This window comes from Pseudochaenichthys georgianus, chromosome 9, assembly GCF_902827115.2.
Source record: "Pseudochaenichthys georgianus chromosome 9, fPseGeo1.2, whole genome shotgun sequence".
Lineage (NCBI taxonomy): Eukaryota > Metazoa > Chordata > Actinopteri > Perciformes > Channichthyidae > Pseudochaenichthys > Pseudochaenichthys georgianus.
In genome coordinates this window covers 33,940,540-33,964,443 of record NC_047511.1, presented here as the reverse complement: position 1 = coordinate 33,964,443, position 23,904 = coordinate 33,940,540, and the positions used below count along the sequence as shown (strand labels likewise).

Here is a 23,904-nt window from a genome sequence, read left to right as displayed (position 1 = left end):
CCTCAGCAAACATTGAAGCACACTATGCAATCTGCTTTCTCCTTTATGGCCATCAAACTGGAATATGCTTCCAACTGAGCTTAAAAGAAGCTCAGATTTTCACTAGTTTTCCCATAGTGCAAAAAAAAAGATTTTGGGCAGCAAGTCTTGCATAGATTAACTTTACTGTGATTTGAGATGTTAGTTTAAATGAATGTTAAAGTTATATTGATTAAATGTTCCAGTAATTATATTGTATAAATATACACAGTGTTATAGGCACTAGAAAATGTTTCGATGTTTTTTGATTGTTGAGTGAACCTTCCCATAGCCTCAAAGATATCCAAATGCATGCCTTATAACTAGTATGTATTCAGTTGCAGTATTTAAAAACGCAACTCGGTTAGATAAAGGATAAAGCATGTATCAAAGCCATGTTCTTCTAAAAACAGGTGTATTTGCCATATACTCTATTGTACATGCACAAAACATTATCACCCTGTCTGTGAAACAATTTAATGTATTAATTATCCAGAAGACATATTTTACATCTGATATATTTAGCATTAGACTGTGAACGTATCGTCTCAGTGACACAAAAACCTACTTCCCTGGCTTGTAAGTGTTAAATATTTTATAGTACTCCATATGAGCTGAGCAGAAGAAATTGAGAGGGATGAAGACTGAGAAGAACTGCAAGCAAGCTCAACCCCAGTTACAGCACAAAATACAAACTTACTTGTTCAAAAAGACTCAAATATATATCTGAAAATACACTAGGCATGTTGTGCATAGGCTACTTAAAAACTAATTGAATATTCATATGAAAAGAAGGCTACTAGCAAAAGAAAAGTAAGTTATCTCATATGATGGAAACAGAACTGATTAAAGATGATAAGGAAAGGTGACAAGAGCTTCAGTATCAGGTTGATCCAATGCATTTATTTATTTGTTGCACCATTGTGTCACTTGCATTTGTTTTGATTATGTAATAGGTTGCATTGTAATAGAGTCCTACAATTCTGTGAATGTTTTTAACTTGATGTCCAGTTTATAAGGATATTACTCTTGTCTGAGATGCTGCTGCCATACCCCAAATTACATCCAATATTCAAAAACCCTACCATAGAAAGCTACACATCACTTGATCAAACATAGACTGTGTAAATATGGATACTAAATATGGATACATGATCAAACATAGACTGTGTAAATATGGATACGATAAAGATGGGCACACAAGATTGTAAGGCTACCAGCACAAGAAAAGCAAGTAAGGCTGATAGCTCCTGGACGATTATGGAGTGAGAGTGTGTTGGATAGAAAAACAATGTCAAAGCTTCACTCACCATTAAAACATGTTGGATGTCCTGGGCACTCTTTTAAAAAGGCAGCAGCTCTAACTGGGCCTTCCCTGTGTGAAGTATGGCTCCAGGGTGTTTGGTGATGAACATCATGTTTCAAAGGTAGTACAGACTGGTCATTTGATACCGCGCAGAAAGTTAAGATACAATAAATAATGCTTGGGTTAAATAGCATGCAACAAATGCCTCGACTAATCCTTGGCAAGCACTCACAAACTGTTTCCATATTTGTAAAAAGGAACAGGTAACGTTTTGACCGGATTGGTCTCGGTCATATCCCAACAGGTCCGGACAAACGCAGCCATGGGAAAGAAGGACGGGTTCACGGTAACGTAATGATCACATTTAGCCGCTAACAAATAGATACAACTTTGTTCACTATTGAACCACATTGAACCCGCTAGTACGCTAAATTCCCTCGCTTTGTGGACCCTTGTATTTCCGGTGCGGTAACGTTAGTATCATAAATTCGTATACGGTTGGTTTAAGCGCTCTCATATTGGAGTTATGCATAGAAACCTATCCTGGCTTCCGGTTGAGAAACGTCTGCAATCTCGTGTTATCACTTTTGTAAAAAAAATCCAATTTAGCAAAAGACCACTGTATTTTTATGATCAAATAGTTTACACAAGAGATGAGCATGACCATAAGACTAGACAAGCTACAGCAGGCCATCTACTGGCACCTAAACCCAGGACCAATCTTCTGAAATCTTCTGTGTAGAGCAATAAAGGAATGCATCTCATTGCCAAACTACCTTGCTGAAATAGAGTCCAGAGCCTCTTTCAAGAAGAGATTGAAGGGCCATCTACTAATGACTGCATGTGAACCCTAATTTAATTTGGTCTCATGCTTTGTACTGGTGGGTGTCTAGTGCACTCATCCTTGGCTGAGTTTGATATTGAAAGTGGATGAGATTGTTGATGATGTTGGAAATTGTTGATGATATGGGTGATGTTGTTAATGATTTCAGGAATTATGTCTTGAATGTTGTTGTATTATTGTTGTATTATTGTTGTATTGTTTTAAGTGTCGGACCCCAGGAAGAGTAGCTTTTGTCAAGAGCAAAAGCTAATGGGGATCCTTAATAAACATAAACATTACACATGTCAAGAAATGCGGCTAATTAAGCTAATTATCTTAATTCAGGTTCGTAAAATGTCACAGATTGTTACTTCCTGTCACATGATGTATGGAGTGGACAAAATGTCAAATCTGACATGCCAATTTGGACACGCTATTTTTCTTGGATTGTTTAGATTTGTATTATTACTACTTATTTAAACTTTTGATACAAAGGGTTCAAGGAGCACATAGAAAATTAAGATAGATAGATAAACGGAGAATGGATTGCTTTACAGATTGATAATTTTTCATTTCATTTAATTGTTTATTTGAATAGGGACAATGCACATTAATGAACACTTTAGACAAATAATGCTTCAAGTGTAAATATGCCAGATTTGAGCTTTGAGCTCATTTCCATCCGTAGTCCCTGACATACAACATATAAGAACATGACATTTGTAAACATAGCAAAAAATAAATACATGATATGATAAGGAAACGATGCTTAGGCCAAACTTATTTTGAGTTGTAAAGCCTAATGAAAAACAGCCGACTTGACTCCTATTATGAAGTAGAAACATATTCTAGGCCTACTTTTTGTTTTGTCTTGTTAAAAGCTCATGGCAGAGTTAAGTATCTATGCCTATATCGAAGTAATGGTGTTCATGAAAGGCTTCAAGGTGAGTAATGATAGAAGGGCAGCTCTACCTGAACTTAAGGTTAGCGAGACAACTACAATAGGGAAGACCAGAAGACTGTTCAATTGGAAAATGGAGCTTAACTGACACAAACGCTAAACTTAATCTATTTCGTCAATATAAATGAGTCTACTGTATTCATTTAGTAAAGGTAGTAGATTTTACCGCATAGAATGAGTGAAGAATTTAGAATTAGGTAATGACCTACTTTGCTTAAGGGCTAACATTCATTTTATTGAAACCTCTCTAGATCCAATGAATCTGTAATAGACTTAGAATAGAAAGTTCCTATAAATTATGAGATGTTAAATTATAGCGACATAATGAGGAAGAACATGACAAATCCAGCAACAATGCTAACTATCTCATCTCAAAGAGGTGTCCAAAGTGTGTTTCAGTCTAATCATATTAAATAGTGTGACCCTGCTCTCCGATTTGATATACTAACCAATCTTAATATGTTGCTGAACATAAATAACTCTTATACATTTCTATTTTGCAAGCAAAAGTTAAATGTGCTTACTTTGTTTTTTTTCTTTGGAGTCAATTATGAAATCACTTCCTGAACTTGGCATTAATCCCTCCCATCATTAGCTTTTCAAATCAAGCTGAGACACAGTGTTATGCCCAATATATCCTATTTAAATTAATGAAATTGTGGCTAGGAGTTTTATGCTCTCATTTTGGTAATGAAAAGTTGTATACACTCCTAAACTGTATTTGTGGATGACTGTAGAAGTGTGTAACTTTGAGTTATAATCCTTGATGGGCAAGCAAAGTGTTAAGGCAGCACATAAATGCATTGTCAATAATATTGCAGTCAATAAGCATGCACAAAATGCAGATGCATCATAGACCTTTTTAGCTCAATTACCAGCCTGTATTGTGTTCATTTCAGTGAAATGTTTGTCCTATAACACTTGATTTCCCCCCAAGTTATTAATAAAGCATGTCTTATCTCGGTCTAACCTCTTCTGTTGTAATCTACTCTCTCTTTACTTCTGTTTGTCTCATCTTCTTCTATCACACATCAAATCATCTTCATCTCTCATCTTATCTCAGTTGACCTCATCTCATCCCCTCATTACATCTCATTCTGCAAGATCCGTTGAAATTAAGTCCTCATTAATAGTTGCTCTCTTTTACCTCTTCAACTGAGTGCATTGCACTTGATTAACATAGACTCAGATCCAGAGGCGGATTTAGGATTGTAGGAGATCCGGGGCTTAGCCCAGGAGTTGTTGGGAGGTCACCAGTTCAAGTCCCGGCAAGACCAAGTGCCACCGAGGTGTCCCTGAGCACCGTTCCCCACACGGCTCCCCGGGCGCCGTTCAAAATGGCAGCACTGCTCCTAACACTAGGATGGGTCAAATGCAGAGAAACAATTTCCCCACGAGGGATTAATAAAAAAGTCCATCTTTTAGACAGCAATTTGGATGATGCTCAGAAAAGCAGACCTGAAACACTTCAAGAGTGCTGTGATGAAAAGCTTTGCAATAACTGCTGCCAGTGATACAAAATGCACTTAATGTGCAATATTATTCCTTTTGACAGTTGTGTTAAATATCATAACAGCCAATCTGAACTGAGAGGCCCTGAAGGAATAGTGCATTGGACTCATATCAGGGGATAAGGCATGGTTCCAGACATGACACTTATTTATTATTTGCATTAGGTATTTTGTTTACCATATGATTTTATTTTAAATATATTTTGCAGACCTTGTGGGCTGTTCGTCATTTATGTGATAGTAGCCTTAACTATCCTCTTGCTGATATCCTTTTGTTCGTGTTTCTTCTAGGGCTCTCTGACTCAGCATGGCTAGCAGTGTGGGAATACTTGCCATCAATCTCCAACAATGCTGCATGGTGGCGTCGCTTATAACCACCTCCCAACAGGCCACTTTTCATGAAAAGGAAATCCATGATGAACCTTTTGAGCACTCATTGGCCTGTTGCAGCCCCTGTCTACTGGCAAGGATAATGTGACAGATGGACTGAGAAGCTAGGGTACACACTCCCTATAGTGGGGGGGGGGGGGGGGGTAATGATGTGAGCAGGCAAAAGGAGGCTGCCATCAGAGCCTGTATGCCTGAGTATATGTTATCAGTGAGTCTATAATTGAAATAATCCTTTACACAGCCAGGATGTCTGCAGTGGGTGAATGTGTTGGTTACATGAGGAAAAAACCAAGCAACTCGTGAAATAAGATTGTTGTAGGTGATGATCACATACACTGGCATTGGCTGTAGGCATGGCCCATACGAGCTATAGGACAGAGAAAGCAGTGACTGAGCGCATCACATGATACAAGCTTGTCTCCGTTATTTGATGTCCTGGTCAATGCCCGCCTCCTTAAGGATATTGATTTTTGGAAATAGCCTTACTTGATAGAAACATAATCCACAATATGCGTGATTTTATACTCACAGAATCACTTGCGTTTTTACGCAGCTGATCCTCCTCTCCCACCACCACGGCCGGGTCCACCACGAGTTTCTCGAAGCACGCCGAGCCGAGAGAGGAGCTCTTCTGCTGGTACGTGATCAGCTGGGATATGGCGAGTTTGGGGCTTCCATGCGCAGTCAGCTCGGGTTTGCTCCCCGTGGCTCCAGAAGCTGCGCCAAGAGGATGCAGAGGCTGCCCTTCGCTGCTGGTGCCGGGGACCTGGTCGCTTCCATGGGACTTCACTTCTCCTTCAAAAGACGCTGGAGGAGTGGAACACAGATTCGGCTGAGACGACGAGAACACCCGGTCCAACTGTTTCTTTTTCCTCTTAAACATCCATAACCCCGATTCCTTTTTGCTGCCCTCCGCGCCCCCGGAACTCCGACGCTCAGATCCCAGTTTAGGACTAAGCCAAGGCTTGGTTTTCTCCTGGAAATTCTTCCACATCCTCCTCTGGTAGGATAGAGACTCCTGTCCTTTGCCGCTGCTCTCATGCTTAGGTGATTTCTTCTCCATGGTGCTTGTGCAGCAGCCAGCCAGCCTGAGCACACTCTGAACAGTGGAAGGATGTCACAGTTGGGCTGCTGCCGTGCGGGAGCACTTCCACTGATGATTAGGTTTAGAGCGCCAAGAAGGATACGCACAATGTGATAATGGAGGGGGTGTTAGTCTTCAAAGCCTTGTAAAATGCCTATGCATGCAGCCCGTAAATTGAATGCCTTGCACGGTGCAGCACGTTGGATAGACGGGAAGTAATAGCCCCATCTATTGAAGATTCTCAGCTGTGAAGTTGGAGCACATGCAGTGACTTCTTCAAAAATACCTAATGCTTGGTGAGGCTCCGGGTGGTTGTTGCTTACCGATCCACTGTACTTTACAAGGGTTAAGTCAAACTTCCACATTAATTGTGCTATTCAAATGAAGACTGCACCACGCCTCCTTCTGGCCAACCGTGTCACTGGATAATATGTATGCTGGTGATTGCATAACACAACCCCTCGTGGAGATGTTTATAATACTCTGTCACCCCATCCCAGTGTATCTCTTTTTTGTTAGTGCATGGTGATTTTCAGCCACTAGATTATTCCTCCAAAGCATTGACCTTGGTAAAGCCGGAGCAGACAGAGAGTCCAGTGAAACCTCAGAGGTTTGAAAGACGTGTACTGTGTGGATGTTCTTGCACTGTGAACGTTATCACCCACATGCAGCAGTGAGCACGCAGCACTGAACAGCCTCTTCTCCTTTTAGATGCTGTGCTGCTGCGCTGCAATAACTCATTACGTTTTCCCCTCTGGCCATTGTTTCAATGCAGGACCCTTCTTTGCCCCTGGTTAATAGTGTTCCCACTTTCACTTAAACAAGCAAACAGAGACAATAATTACTAGAATAAAGTATTCTCTCTGTTTAACTCTTACACATGTACACAGTACGAAGAAGGTCACAGAATGACCTTTTATTTGCAAACAGGGCTGATGTAAAATAGAATAGAATAGAATAGTTTAATGTCATTATACATGTACAATTAAATAAATGCTTCTCCCTTTCAAGGCTGCCATCAAAACAAAAACAAAACATCACAACATAAGACAACAAAATACACGCAGCATACATACTTAGGAATAAGGGATAAAGGAATATAAAAGAGAGTAAGTGAGAGTAATGCTGCTTGCATGGTCATGTATTCATGTGACACACACTAATATGACCCTGGTATCACTTGTAGGAGTGACGATGGAGGTGTGATTTGTGCTAATAATGCTTTCTGTTGCAAGCACTTGGCCTCGACCCTCTAATAATTAGAAAAGGATAATCAGCTTGCAATGTTGTGTGATGATCTATAGCAGCAATGACCAGAGTACATCATACTTGACAAATAGTCATGTGTTTGAGTAATCGGGTTGTTTATCAAACCTTGGATGAGAATCCAATAAAGACTTTTGTTGAGGCCTGGAAAATGAAACACTTGAATTACAACCAGGAGGGCACTGGCGGCACACAGTGGACTGCCCTGAGGACCTGCAGTTAAGTAGATGGAGATGGGAGAATGTGAGCCAAACAATGCCTGTCATCGGCTTTCTGGATAACTGATGAGTCTGCATTAAGCAGGCCTTTCCTCTTAATAAGCCTGGACCGGTTGATAAGAGACAAATCTGCAGTATGTGCGGCCGTGCACACACAAACACAACTGCAACTGACACAAACAATTAAAAACTCTGAATCCTGTACACTGTCTGCATTTGCATTAACTGTAATGCAGTGGCACAGTACAGCTTGAGTCACACTGTATGATAAATAGTTCAGGTTTTGTGTATATAAAACATGATAAGGCCATTTTCACTGTGTTGCCTCTCGGATTGAGAGTAAATCTCAATGTACAATACATATGTAATTATATTGTGTGCAATAAAACACCAGACACACCGGATGAAGAGCTGATTTAGCTATTTTTTCCTTATAATACTCCCAGTTCCCAGTTTGAATAATTACATTTTCTTCCTTCTTTCTTCCTTCAGCAAGAGTAATTGGAGCTGTCTAGTATGACCTCTTACTGCAGGCAATTGAGTTATTCAAAGTTCATACTCAAAAAACTTTAGGAGAGCTTTTGGTTTAAATCGGCCATGTAGTAGTACTGTAAGTAGTAGTAAGTAGTACTGTTGGCAAAACGTTTTTGTTTTGATGTGAATTGAATTAATTTAGCACAGACATTTGTTTGAATTTGAATCTAATGCTATTATGATAATTTACATTTGTGATCTGTTATTAGCCACAGTCAGTCAAATGGAAAGGAACACTCAATGAGGGCTAGATTGTAGTATTTCATTAAAAAACACAATAGACTCTTAAGTACTGAAACTGAAAACGATTAATGAGTATAAGAATATCATGATTAGGAGAACTCCAGGATGCCAATTCAAGTTAGACACCAAATTCCAACCGTTACCTATTAGTTTTGCAGCTTATCATAATTGAGTAAACAGTGATACTAATGAAGTGAGGAACTGACGGTGATCATAACACCAACAGGACTTTAGATTTTGATATCTGTAAAGTAATAAACCATCCAGGTCAAAAAGATAAACAGGCACCTTGATACATTTCTGATTACGCTTCCGTAAAAGTGATGTGTACACATGACTTACTCAATATAAATAAATGTTCTCGTTTTCTGAGTTAAAAGATGAGTCAGTAGAGAGTTTACTCATGCTTGTGCACAGGACAGGGGAAATGCCACGAGCAGAAAGGCAGTGGGAGTGAGAGAGATGATGAATATAATTATTTTGTGAGTTCAAATATCAGCATCACTCATTGCTATGTTGAACAACTCACTGGCAGGCACACATCACTCATGGAGACCACAGTTACCAAGACACAACACAAACAACTCAAGAGCCGGCTGAAGAAAAAAGCACAGGACTGTGAGTATTACCGAATATGTAAGAACTGGTTGATATTTTGATGTTTTAATTGGGAACATTTTTGCATTATTTTGGTTGAAGTATGCCCATAGGACTTTCAAATGTTGATTTTAATTCAAGGAAAAAGGGTAGCTACCCTGCAAATTCCAAAAGTCCAAACTCTGAATGTTTCTTTAATAAATGAATACAATGGTGATAAACTTTGATCTGCTGTGATTTTGTTCTCTGCACAAAAAAGTAGTCAAAGCAAGTTGTGTATGTTGCCTGCTATTATTCTGTTTATTTTTGGAACAATTGTGACACATTTAAACCTGCAGTAAGGTTGACAGCAGATGTGAAACACAATGTAATGAAAAGTGTACTGTTAATACCACCAAATATTTAATATGTGTTTTTTAATTCTTTTTAGAGAAGAACAATGTCACACAAGTTGCAGCCCTACCAAAACCCTGGCAGGTAACTTTTTCCTTTTTACTTCCTCAATCGAATATTTCTATATTACAAATGTTCTAGTACCTTATTCTTCACCTTTCTTAGTCCATGTGTTCTAAAACCAGTCTGTGTCCAAAGGTAGATACTTATTTTTCCCTTCAATGATTGAATGGAGGTATGGATTGAGATCCATCTGCGACCTTTCTAACACAGCTGTGAATCACATTGATCAATTAATCCTTAATCCACAATAGCATCAGCCAGGGTGACAGAGCACTCACAGGGACATGAAGTCAGTGATAGATGTGTTATGAGGAAGACCAGAGGGTCTGAGAACCAGCACATCTCTCTCTCTCTTCATTATTATTCTGGGTGGATGAATGCTTAATTGAATCATACTGTAAAAGGATTCCCTTGCCTCCAGTGCTAGAAAATGTTAATTTGTCATGATTTACGACATCTCTCCCTGTACAGATATCAATAATATGGGGTTTCATGACTCAAAGCTTGGTTTTCTGTTTCTGCTCACTTCATTATGATGTCTTGGGGAGTAGTCTGAGCGGTCACTGGCTGTGCTGCTGGAACAGGCTTTCAGGATCAGAGAGGAAGTGGCAGCAGGCCTGCAGTCGGCCCAGGACTCCCTCCAAGTTGAGACACTGTCCCGCAAGCTGCTGGAGAATCACATACTGACCATTACACGCATTGTCAAGCAGCTTAGCATGGACATACAGGTATAAGGTGGACACATATGTGCTAATGCGTGTCATTGTTGTATTGCTCTGATATATATTTTGTATTATGTATATAAAGTCAGTGTGTATTTGTGTGCATTCCCTTTTCTCTCTTCATGTCTAGTCCTCTTTTGTCACTCCTTCTTTTATCTGCGTTCCTCTCTTCTCATCTCCTTTGATGTGCAGCACACTCCCGGACACACACTCGCAGCTGATTTGATTACCCCTGATAGAATGGTGCAGCGCCTGAGCAAAGCCTGCCCGACATCTCATCAACGTCAACCCGTGGACATTTTGTATATACATGCAAACAAATAATGATGTACAATCATCGTTGATCGAGCACAACATCCAGCCTCACAGTTTGATAACTGACTTATAGAAACAGAGCACAACATTATTACTCATTACTTCATTAGTGCATACCAACTGGGCTGTTAACATGATTAGAGGCTGTCATTATCTGAAATATAACATGAAGCCTGAGAGCTAATTAATTATGCACATGAGGAATTAAGCTCAGGCGTGAAATAAATGTGCTGGTTAATTCAGATGAAAGGAACATCACACAGTCACATACTTGCTCTCATGATAATCCAGAGGGTCGTCCTGTTGATGTCGGGTTATCAACATCAGGCATATTGCAAACATGCTTATGGCCTGTTTCATAGAAATATAATTCATGCTTAAGTGGTGATGAAATGTGTTAGAAAAATATCACTCGTCATCGGCTTGAGCTTCAATATCAGGATACATGTATTTATTATCCTCTCAAGAATGAAAGTAGTCATTACATACAGAGCATATGGTATAACTAGTTACCTGAACAGTGTCCTTCACATGCTTATATACAAGAGAGGGTTTTACACAGTCACAAGATGCAGGAATACCGGTTCAAAGCAGTATACAATGTTTTGTTTAGATTAACTAAGACCCACGTCAGAAATGATCATGCTTGTCATATGTCTATCTCCATAGAGGCTGAATCATCATGTTAATCGTTGTCACATAGCTATCATATGCCTAAAACAGTGTGTCCTGATGCTCTTCCAGGTAATCATACTTCCTGTTACGTACACAGCTGGGCCTTTATTATCATGTGCTACTCTGATATTGGAAGAGTACATTCAGTATTTTCCCAACAAAATGTCTGCCAGTTTTAACCTTCCAGAGCAGTTTAACCCACATTGGTTATTTCAACAGCATTGAAAAGAGGGGCAGAAAGGGAGGTAATGTACGATTAAAAAGCACCACTTTTTGAAATATGATCTCTGTTTTGAACAGTCCCTGGAAAGACAGATTGCCCAGAGGGACTCCATCACTTCTGCAACCACACTGGCCCTTCAAAGCCTGGACCAGAAGAACATGACTGGCATTGGAGATCGGAGAGGAAGAGTGGCCAGGTACAGCAGGTCCTCTGGGTCAAATAATGTCTGTAAACACTGTGGTACAAACTGTTTAGATTGAACAAATACAACATTGAGGGCTGAATACTAGCACAGTAAACTTTCCTCTGAAGTATTGTTTAAAGGTATTGCACAATTATTTAGACCCAGACCTGCTGCACAGTTGACAATCTATGGGTAGGGCTTAGGTTTCTTGCAGATATCTTACTTGTTTATCTCTGATGAGGTCTGCTTCCTGTCTGGCAGCTCTTCACAGTCTCACAATTTCAATTCCAGCGTGGCATCCCCTCCGAAACTCCAACAGAAACAAACACTTTGATTGCACACATTCATTATTTTGTTCTCACCAGAGTGAAGTTTTCTGATGAGCTCTTACTTATAATGTGATGTCTATGAAGATGGTGCATATGAGATTGCATTCCCGAAAGGAGTCTGTCACAATTAGGATTGTGTTTGGATTAGAAATGTTCCCCTGAATTATTTTTGAATAGCCATGGCCATCATTGCTCAATACATGGAGATGATTTCGCCTAATTCCTCATCACAAAGAGACAATAGATTAATGTACTTTGGTGAACATCTTATTTCAAAGTAGGCTCTTCTCCTCTGTGGTGTTCAAGATGTTAGTGGTGAGAGAAGATATTGCCTATGACTCAACAAACAGCTGATCTATAGTCCAATAAATGCTGTAGAAAACCTCACCTACTCAGCCTAATGACCTCTCTTGTGCATAAGTCATAAATAATCAAGTAAGTTATGGGCCAGTGGTTGTTGATGAACTGTATTGTTTTGTGACTCCCTTTATGGTAGAGATGAAGTGCTCCACAGGGAAATAATCCTTATTTCACACTGGGCATCTTAACATAATAACTAACTGCTAGTTTTGGTTGTTGATCTAAGATTGTGCTTTATCATGAATATTGAAGAGAGTGTTTGCTGGCTGATGGCATCTTAAATCTAGCACAGGAAGGATGAGAGCTATATTGCAATGTTGACAAAGTTCATCGTCATTACATAAACGGAACGAGAAGCAGGATGTCACATGAGAGTATTTTCCTGTTATCTTCTGATTGCGTTAGTGATAAGTTTATAAAACTAGTATACTTTTGATGTTGAGTGATGATTCGAGGAGGGATAGCAGGATGGTGTGGTTGATGGTGTCGAATGCTGCGGTGAGGTCGAGGAGGATGAGGATGTTCAGGTTGCCGGAGTCAGAGGAGAGGAGGAGGTCGTTTGTGATTTTCAGAAGAGCTGTTTCTGTGCTGTGCTTTGATCGGAAACCAGATTGAAATGGCTCAAAGAGATCATTGGAGCTGAGGTGGGCTTTAAGTTGTGAGGCAACGACACGTTCAAGTATTTTTGACAGAAAGGGGAGATTTGATATTGGCCGGAAGTTGGACATGATGTCAGGTGTGAGTCCAGGTCTTTTGAGAATGGGTGTGACAGCAGCCAGTTTGAGAGAGGGGGGAACTGATCCAGATCTGAGGGAGGAGTTAATGATGGTGGCGATGAGTTGGGAGATGGCAGGGAGGCTCTCTTTAACAAATTTGGAGGGCATTGGGTCAAGTGTGCAGGTGGAGTTAATTCCAGTCATGAAGTCGGACAGTTGCATGGGGGTCACAGGGGAGAAGTAGGACAGGGGCTGTGAGGTGAAGGGGGGAGCCAGGAGGGGAGGTGGGGGGTGCTGATGAGGGTGTCAGATTGCTGTAAATGTTGCTGATTTTGGTTTGGAAAAACGAGAGGAAGGAGTTGCACTGTTCTGTGGTGAAGGACGAGGTGGCGTTGTCACAGGGTTTGAGAAGTTTGCTGATGGTGGTGAACAGGCGCTTGGGGTTGCTGGAGCCAGACTGAATGAGTTGTGAGTAGTAATTAGACCGGGCTGCTTTTAGTGCATTACTGTACTGCTGGAGATAGTCTTTGTAGATTTGAAGATGGACTGTTAGTGTGGTTTTCTTGTGTTGGCGTTCAAGTTGATGTTTCCTTGATTTCATTTGGCGGAGTTCGGGGGTATACCAAGGGGCGGAGTGTATGAAAGAGACATTTTTTGTTTTTGTGGGGGCCAGTTCATTGAGACAGAAGGAGAGGGTGCTGTTATAATAGTCCACAAGTTCAGATGGGTTTTCAGAAAGTGGGGGGGGGAGACAGACAGACATCTTGCAGGTAATGGAGGCAGTGATAGTAGTGATACAAATGCCACTTCAATCTCATTAGTATGCAGAAAAAGTGACAGGTCGCCCCGCCCCTTTTCGACCGGAAGTCCCGCCTTATTTGACCGGAAGTCCCGCCTTTTTATTTTTATTTTGAAACCGGAAATCCCGCCTCGTTCGACCGGAAGTCCCGCCTCGTTCGACCGGATGTCCCGCCCCCGCTTCCGGCGGATGTCCCGCTTCCGGTTTTCAAAATTAAAAATAAATTAAAATTAAAAAAATGAGAAAAATAAAATGCCGTTGTTTTCAATCAATTAATATGCCTAGGATATATGTCCCGCCTCCTTACCACTTCCTGTGTGGTTAATCCTGTATACAGTATCGAATGTAACTTACAAATACTTGCAAATAACATGAAATTAATCAAAAGTAAGGCATCTTAAAAACATATATTTAAACCTCTCTGTTTTTGCAAACAGGACATGACAGGACATGAGGGGAGAGAACATATGGTGGAGGAGGGGGAACACACACACACACACACACACACACACACACACACACACACTTTCCCCGCCCCTCACCCTCTCCCTCTGTCTAAATAAAAAGCCATCGTCTTTAGTCACTCTTAAATATTTTTCAAGTCGAGAGAAAATGGCCAAGAGACGTCTTGATATGAATTTAATCAGCGAGACACCGGTGACAACTTACAGCCATCCGTTGGGTGCTCCAATCAAGAAACGAATGCAGTTTGTATGCCGGGTTCAGACGCCTACAGCCGAAGAACTTCACGAAGAATGGATTCTAAAAAATGGCGATGTTTGGGGTTATATATTCAACTATATGGCTAATGAACTGCATTTCTACAATCTGAAGAATGGAGAAACGTATGGACCCCGTAGTGTTAAAGCAACACTGACCTCAACAGATTGGGCTGTGTTAACTCTGGTGTCTTCCCGAGATCTACAAGCAACCATTGTATCGGAAGAAGTAGTGCATCAAGAAACCATCGTGGAACCAGAGGTGTACAAGATATTTGCAAAGAAAAACAAAGAAACACAAACAGCATGCGAGATTAAAGAAGAGCCTGCATCCTTACCCCTCAATGTGGAGGAAGAAGAAGGAGATATTCCCACACAACCAGAGGGGAGAAGAGTCCTGACAGGCACCGTCTGGGAAACTAAAAGCGAACCCTCTGGGCGTTGGTATTACCGCTCAAGCCGTTTGGTGACGTTGGGTAAGGACTCCTCTGATGATTTTGTTTTGGAGTATTTTAATTCTACCTGCGGGGTATTTCAAACGTCCTTGAGGGTGCCTCTGACTGCATGGATGGAAATGATTGATGGAAAAGCTACAAAGCTTAAAGAACTTTTTAAACAAAGTCAGACATCGATGGACATTATACTGGTGAAAAAGACCCTCACTTTTGCAGAGGACTCCGCCCCCCCCCCCCCCAGTCAACATAACAAGTCCCACCCACCTCAGCAGATCATTTAAAAAGTAAGGACCCCGCAAGGACATTTTTAGAGAGCAGCAACCATGGATCTGAGAAAAACCACGATCTGCAGCCTGGATCAAACACCTACAGGACCGCCATCCTCACCAACATTTTGGACACCAGATCTGGACAGCGCTATGGCTGACATTGATATCACGGGGTGGCTGGATATGCCTCAACCTCCATCCAAGTCTCCAGAGGAATCAACAACAACAGTAGGCATTGATTCGCCATGCTTTCCTTATGCTCCCAAGGGTGATGCTACAGAACGTATTAGGACATCGGCATTCCTGAACACGGTAAAAGCGGTTGTAGTTCATCTGTTGGATAGAGTCGTGTACCTTTACAGAAAGGAAACATGTAACGGATGTCAAGTCGATCACCCCAGTCAGAGGCAGCACGAGTGTTTATTCCCTACCGATGAATACTATTTGGATCGACACTATGATGAAGTGGTAAAGAGACTGTGGACCGTTCGTTTCATTCCAGCCATACGGGACGCTCTGCACCAGAACCACCTTCATGTGTCGGAGAGGAGAGTCTTTGGAGCTACCGAGGCGATTCTGCACAACCTCAGAAACACCAGACTCTTTGAGGCTAAAATCGAGAAACTATACGAACAGCTGGTAGAGAACGACGAAACCCAAATGAAGATTACAAGAGCAGCTTGGGCCTTCTGGCAGCATTAGGAAGAGTTTTTATTTTATTTTTGATACTTTTTCGTTAAAGTATGTTTTTATTTTTGATCTGTTTTTATATTTTACTTCTTTTGTAACATGTTTTTCTATACATGGGTGTGACATATCAATAAAATGCATTGTAAGAAAAACTGTTGTACTCATTACCTCATCGGGGCTGTAACAGGAAACATGTCTGAGAAACGTGTTATGCATAGGGTGTATTACACTCCATCTAATCCAGGGAGTTTAGGAGGTGTGGATAAACTCCATAGAGCTGTACAGAATGAAATGGGTAAACAAATAAATGTAGAGAAAGTCAGAGAATATTTATCTGAGCAAGACGCATATACTTTTGCACAAGCCTGCTAGGGTGCATTTTGTAAGAAACAGAGTTTTTGTACTCAGACCGCTGCAACTATATGGCTAATGAACTGCATTTCTACAATCTGAAGAATGGAGAAACGTATGGACCAGCCTTCGTAAAAAAGCTGCTGTCAAAATGAACTTTAAGGAGGGGGAGCTTGTAAGGATATCCAAATTGAGAGGAGTATTCGAAAAAAAATATGAGCAGAGTTATACTGACGAACTATTTACGGTGTCTGAAGGCTTACAAGGGGACTTTTTATGAGAAAGAGTTACAAAAAGTGAAGATAGCCAATGACAAGGCTTTTCAAGTCGAGACAATTCTAAAAAGGCGTGTGGTGAGAGGGAAAAAACAAATGTTTGTATCTTGGCATAATTGGCCCGAAAAATTCAACAACTGGGTTGATGCAGACGAAATCAAAGATGTATCAAAGCAAACAGAATCAACGCTCAGTCCTTCATTACAGCCATGGCACAATTATTTCAGGTGACTCTGGCTTTATTAGGAAAACAAACATATAATACAAATGGGTTAGGGGTTACATGTAATCATCGTGGACTTAATAGTCTAACAAAATACTTTTATCTGAATACATTTGTTCTTTTTAAGAGCACTTTTTGAAATTATTTATTAATTATTTCAGTGGAACAATCCAGTTTTTGTTAACATTAACGCTTTCTTCTCTTTTTCTTGTGTTACTAAGATACTTTTAGACACACTTTGGTGTATGCAACACTTGTTCAGATAAACAAGGTTTTTTCTTTTCTGATAAACTTACATATTTTAGTTATTTTATGTTACCAAGATACTTTGAGATACACCCTGATGTACACAACACTTAACAAAGGGTATAATATGAAGTACTTGGTAAGGAAGGGGTTTTTCTTTAACGGTGCAAAACTTTAGAACAGGGTAAAATATTCATTAAATTGTATTAAATTGAGTTTTCTTTTTTGATTTTCAACATACTATTTGTACACAATGACTTTTCCATATTACTAAGATACTTTTAGACACACTGGTGTATGCAACACTTGTTCAGATAAACAAGGTTTTTTATTTTCTGATAAACTTACATATTTTAGTTATTTTATGTTACCAAGATACTTTGAGATACACCCTGATGTACGCAACACTTAACAAAGGGTATAATATGAAGTACTTGGTAAGGAAGGGGTTTTTCTTTAACGGTGCAAAACTTTAGAACAGGGTAAAATATTCATTAAATTGTATTGAATTGAGTTTTCTTTTTTGATTTTCAACATACTATTTGTACACAATGACTGTTCCATATTTCTGACATTCTATACTTTTCTGACTTTTTTTCTGTAGAATCTTGACAAAACTATTACTTGTTCTTAAATGATGACCTATTGCTGGAGATGAGATGAAAAAGCTACAACGCTTAAAGAACTTTTTTTCTAAAAACTCTCAATTCTATAATTGACTACCACCATTCAACGCAATAAGCCCCACCCTACACTCAGCAAATCATCTAAAACGAAGGACCTCGCTAAGACGACCGTTGTAAACGAGCCATGGAGCAGAGACAAGCCAAGACTCCCCCCGCGAGTTGCAGCCAGGAACAGACTACTGGACTACCATCAACACCACCAAGGGGGAAACCCGAATCTTGCAATTCTACTGCTGCTGCTGATTTTGCTCCTTGGGCCAAAACGTCTCTGTTTATGGACACAGTGAAAGCGGTGTTGGTTGATATTGTGGAGAGAGTGATACATCGGTACAGAGAAGAAATATGCAACGGGTGCCGAGTCAGTCACCCCGGCCAGAGGCAACACGATTTTCTGAATGACATGTCCGATTTTTACTTCAGAAACAATTACAATGCGTTAATGAAAAGACTCTGGCTCACCGACTTCATTACTGAGATCGACCAGACTCTTAATGATAAAGACATTTTCACGGATGATTGGAGGATCCAAGGCGCTTCGGAGGCTTTTCTTCACAATCTCAAAAATTGCAGACGCCTCAAGGAGAGACTTGAAAAGATCCATGCCGAGTTGGATGGAGAAGAAGAAGACTAACAACCAGCAGTTGGATGGAGAAGCCAGGGACTTGTTCGATACATTGACTTTTTTCTTTAAGTAAAATAAAAAATGGGAAACTACTATGCAAAACGCTCTGTATATATTGATCATAATGTAGTCATTACCCGTTTAATAAGTGTGATGATGGGGACGATTGAAAACAGAACAAGTAGTGACCCCTGTGTAAAAAGAATGGCCGAAGTTTGTAAACTGGAAGACATTTTGGATATCGTTCGTTCTGGCAGTACTATTCCGGGTCATTGGGAAACGATTGTAAACGAAACATTTAAAGTGGTCCTGGAATCTTCATTTTCCGAAACATTCTGTAACATTATCTCAGAAATGAAACAAACATCAAAAGTGCATCATGTGCTCTCATTGTATGCTCTGTTGTAGATGTAATGCATCTTTGCGTCGAAAACAGCATACACGTGAATATTTTGACTGAAGTGAAAAAACTCCATCACGATATCTCCAGTAATATGGGGAATTCTAAGCTGGAGACTGTCCTGGGGATGCTACAATCAGTATAACTATTGATTTTGTGTGTGAAAAAATAAAAAAAGTGTTTTTTTTTTACATCTAAAAACTGTTGTCATCATTATAGCAAGGGGGGCGTGTCTGATACATGTGTATTACAGTCCTTCTTGTTGTGTTTTTCAGTGTTTTCTGTGTGTCTGTACACACAAAGCACACTTCATTATCTACTTTTCAGCTTTTTTAAAAAAGAAAAGTGTATCTTTCGGTAACTTTCTCAGAGAATTTAAGCATAAATCTGTCAAATGTTCAAAACAGCCTTGTTTCACTTAAATACCCTCAAAATGACAAACTGCCGTTAAGAGTCAGATTCTTAACCAAATCTACTGAAACAAAGTCCTTCATTATCTACTTTTCAGCTTTTAATACAAAAGTGTATCTTTCGGTAACCTTCTTGAGAGAATTAAGCATAAATCTGTCAAAGATTCTTAACGAAATCTACTGACACAAAGTCTACTTCATTATCTACTTTTCAGCTTTTATACACAAAGTGTATCTTTCAGTAACTTTACCAGAGAATTTAAGCATACATCTGTCAAGTGTTCAAAGCAGCCTTGTTTCACTGAAATACCCTCAAAATGACAACCTGCCATTATTACGAAATCTCCTCAAACAGAGTACTTTCTACAGATGAAGCCTTCCCACTCAACGCAATATGTCCCACCCACTCAGCAAATCATATAAAACTAAGGACGACCGTTAAAAACTAGCCATGGATCTGAGAAAAACCAAGTCTGATGTAGCCTGCCCTTATTGTCACCAGGATAATGGATATGGGCTTAATGACTGGATGTTACAAAGTAGGGGAGAGGATGTTCCCGAAGAAGAGCTCTTTTGATGTTTGTTTCATTTCTGAGATAATGTTACAGAATGTTTCGGAAAATGAAGATTCCAGGACCACTTTAAATGTTTCGTTTACAATCGTTTCCCAATGACCCGGAATAGAACGATATCCAAAATGTCTTCCAGTTTACAAACTTCGGCCATTCTTTTTACACAGGGGTCACTACTTGTTCTGTTTTCAATCGTCCCCATCATCACACTTATTAAACGGGTAATGACTACATTATGATCAATATATACAGAGCGTTTTGCATAGTAGTTTCCCATTTTTTATTTTACTTAAAGAAAAAAGTCAATGTATCGAACAAGTCCCTGGCTTCTCCATCCAACTGCTGGTTGTTAGTCTTCTTCTTCTCCATCCAACTCGGCATGGATCTTTTCAAGTCTCTCCTTGAGGCGTCTGCAATTTTTGAGATTGTGAAGAAAAGCCTCCGAAGCGCCTTGGATCCTCCAATCATCCGTGAAAATGTCTTTATCATTAAGAGTCTGGTCGATCTCAGTAATGAAGTCGGTGAGCCAGAGTCTTTTCATTAACGCATTGTAATTGTTTCTGAAGTAAAAATCGGACATGTCATTCAGAAAATCGTGTTGCCTCTGGCCGGGGTGACTGACTCGGCACCCGTTGCATATTTCTTCTCTGTACCGATGTATCACTCTCTCCACAATATCAACCAACACCGCTTTCACTGTGTCCATAAACAGAGACGTTTTGGCCCAAGGAGCAAAATCAGCAGCAGCAGTAGAATTGCAAGATTCGGGTTTCCCCCTTGGTGGTGTTGATGGTAGTCCAGTAGTCTGTTCCTGGCTGCAACTCGCGGGGGGGAGTCTTGGCTTGTCTCTGCTCCATGGCTCGTTTACAACGGTCGTCTTAGCGAGGTCCTTCGTTTTAGATGATTTGCTGAGTGTAGGGTGGGGCTTATTGCGTTGAATGGTGGTAGTCAATTATAGAATTGAGAGTTTTTAGAAAAAAGTTCTTTAAGCGTTGTAGCTTTTTCATCTCATCTCCAGCAATAGGTCATCATTTAAGAACAAGTAATAGTTTTGTCAAGATTCTACAGAAAAAAAAGTCAGAAAAGTATAGAATGTCAGAAATATGGAACAGTCATTGTGTACAAATAGTATGTTGAAAATCAAAAAAGAAAACTCAATTCAATACAATTTAATGAATATTTTACCCTGTTCTAAAGTTTTGCACCGTTAAAGAAAAACCCCTTCCTTACCAAGTACTTCATATTATACCCTTTGTTTAAGTGTTGCGTACATCAGGGTGTATCTCAAAGTATCTTGGTAACATAAAATAACTAAATATGTAAGTTTATCAGAAAATAAAAACCTTGTTTATCTGAACAAGTGTTGCATACACCAAAGTGTGTCTAAAAGTATCTTAGTAACACAAGAAAAAGAGAAGAAAGCGTTAATGTTAACAAAAAACTGGATTGTTCCACTGAAATAATTAATAAATAATTTCAAAAAGTGCTCTTAAAAAGAACAAATGTATTCAGATAAAAGTATTTTGTTAGACTATTAAGTCCACGATGATTACATGTAACCCCTAACCCATTTGTATTATATGTTTGTTTTCCTAATAAAGCCAGAGTCACCTGAAATAATTGTGCCATGGCTGTAATGAAGGACTGAGCGTTGATTCTGTTTGCTTTGATACATCTTTGATTTCGTCTGCATCAACCCAGTTGTTGAATTTTTCGGGCCAATTATGCCAAGATACAAACATTTGTTTTTTCCCTCTCACCACACGCCTTTTTAGAATTGTCTCGACTTGAAAAGCCTTGTCATTGGCTATCTTCACTTTTTGTAACTCTTTCTCATAAAAAGTCCCCTTGTAAGCCTTCAGACACCGTAAATAGTTCGTCAGTATAACTCTGCTCATATTTTTTTTCGAATACTCCTCTCAATTTGGATATCCTTACAAGCTCCCCCTCCTTAAAGTTCATTTTGACAGCAGCTTTTTTACGAAGGCTGGTCCCATACGTTTCTCCATTCTTCAGATTGTAGAAATGCAGTTCATTAGCCATATAGTTGCAGCGGTCTGAGTACAAAAACTCTGTTTCTTACAAAATGCACCCTAGCAGGCTTGTGCAAAAGTATATGCGTCTTGCTCAGATAAATATTCTCTGACTTTCTCTACATTTATTTGTTTACCCCATTTCATTCTGTACAGCTCTATGGAGTTTATCCACACCTCCTAAACTCCCTGGATTAGATGGAGTGTAATACACCCTATGCATAACACGTTTCTCAGACGTGTTTCCTGTTACAGCCCCGATGAGGTAATGAGTACAACAGTTTTCTTACAATGCATTTTATTGATATGTCACACCCATGTATAGAAAAACATGTTACAAAAGAAGTAAAATATAAAAACAGATCAAAAATAAAAACATACTTTAACGAAAAAGTATCAAAAATAAAATAAAAAACTCTTCCTAATGCTGCCAGAAGGCCCAAGCTGCTCTTGTAATCTTCATTTGGGTTTCGTCGTTCTCTACCAGCTGTTCGTATAGTTTCTCGATTTTAGCCTCAAAGAGTCTGGTGTTTCTGAGGTTGTGCAGAATCGCCTCGGTAGCTCCAAAGACTCTCCTCTCCGACACATGAAGGTGGTTCTGGTGCAGAGCGTCCCGAATGGCTGGAATGAAACGAACGGTCCACAGTCTCTTTACCACTTCATCATAGTGTCGATCCAAATAGTATTCATCGGTAGGGAATAAACACTCGTGCTGCCTCTGACTGGGGTGATCGACTTGACATCCGTTACATGTTTCCTTTCTGTAAAGGTACACGACTCTATCCAACAGATGAACTACAACCGCTTTTACCGTGTTCAGGAATGCGATGTCCTAATACGTTCTGTAGCATCACCCTTGGGAGCATAAGGAAAGCATGGCGAATCAATGCCTACTGTTGTTGTTGATTCCTCTGGAGACTTGGATGGAGGTTGAGGCATATCCAGCCACCCCGTGATATCAATGTCAGCCATAGCGCTGTCCAGATCTGGTGTCCAAAATGTTGGTGAGGATGGCGGTCCTGTAGGTGTTTGATCCAGGCTGCAGATCGTGGTTTTTCTCAGATCCATGGTTGCTGCTCTCTAAAAATGTCCTTGCGGGGTCCTTACTTTTTAAATGATCTGCTGAGGTGGGTGGGACTTGTTATGTTGAGGGGGGGGGGGGGGGGGCGGAGTCCTCTGCAAAAGTGAGGGTCTTTTTCACCAGTATAATGTCCATCGATTGATGTCTGACTTTGACCGCTTTTAGTTTCCCAGACGGTGCCTGTCAGGACTCTTCTCCCCTCTGGTTGTGTGGGAATATCCTTCTTCTTCCTCCACATTGAGGGGTAAGGATGCAGGCTCTTCTTTAATCTTGCATGCTGTTTGTGTTTCTTTGTTTTTCTTTGCAAATATCTTGTACACCTCTGGTTCCACGATGGTTTCTTGATGCCTACTCTTCCGATACAATGGTTGCTTGTAGATCTCGGGAAGACACCAGAGTTAACACAGCCCAATCTGTTGAGGTCAGTGTCCCTTTAACACTACGGGGTCCATACGTTTCTCCATTCTTCAGATTGTAGAAATGCAGTTCATTAGCCATATAGTTGAATATATAACCCCAAACATCGCCATTTTTTAGAATCCATTCTTCGTGAAGTTCTTCGGCTGTAGGCGTCTGAACCCGGCATACAAACTGCATTCGTTTCTTGATTGGAGCACCCAAACACGTTTGGCTGTAAGTTGTTACCGGTGTCTCGCTGATTAAATTCATATCAAGACGTCTCGGGCCATTTTCTCTCGACTTGAAAAATATTTAAGAGTGACTAAAGACGATGGCTTTTTATTTAGACAGAGGGAGAGGGTGAGGGGCGGGGAAAGTGTGTGTGTGTGTTCCCCCTCCTCCACCATATGTTCTCTCCCCTCATGTCCTGTCATGTCCTGTTTGCAAAAACAGAGAGGTTTAAATATATGTTTTAAAGATGCCTTACTTTTGGGATTAATTTCATGTTATTTGCAAGTATTGTAAGTTACATTCGATACTGATACAGGATTAACCACACAGGAAGTGGTAAGGAGGCGGGACATATATCCTAGACATTAATTGATTGAAAACAACGGCATTTTATTTTTCTCATTTTTTTAATTTTAATTTATTTTTATTTTATTTTGAAAAACCGGAAGCGGGGGGGCGGGACATCCGCCGGAAGCGGGGGCGGGACATCCGCCGGAAGCGGGGGCGGGGAC

The 23,904-nt window shown here is 40.2% G+C and overlaps 1 protein-coding gene across 4 annotated transcripts in view; it reads right to left on the bottom strand.

The window, feature by feature from the left end:
- The window catches only part of mctp1a (multiple C2 domains, transmembrane 1a), a 141,377-nt gene extending 132,506 nt beyond the window's left edge, over window positions 1-8,871 (bottom strand). For all 4 annotated transcript variants that reach the window (XM_034091834.1, XM_034091836.1, XM_034091835.1 and 1 more), the window contains exon 1: window positions 5,539-8,871. In XM_034091834.1, coding sequence (XP_033947725.1) covers window positions 5,539-6,072 — 534 coding nt within the window. In that variant the 5' untranslated portion in view covers window positions 6,073-8,871. The remainder of the gene's footprint in view (window positions 1-5,538) is intronic.
- Window positions 8,872-23,904: the final 15,033 nt, after the last annotated feature.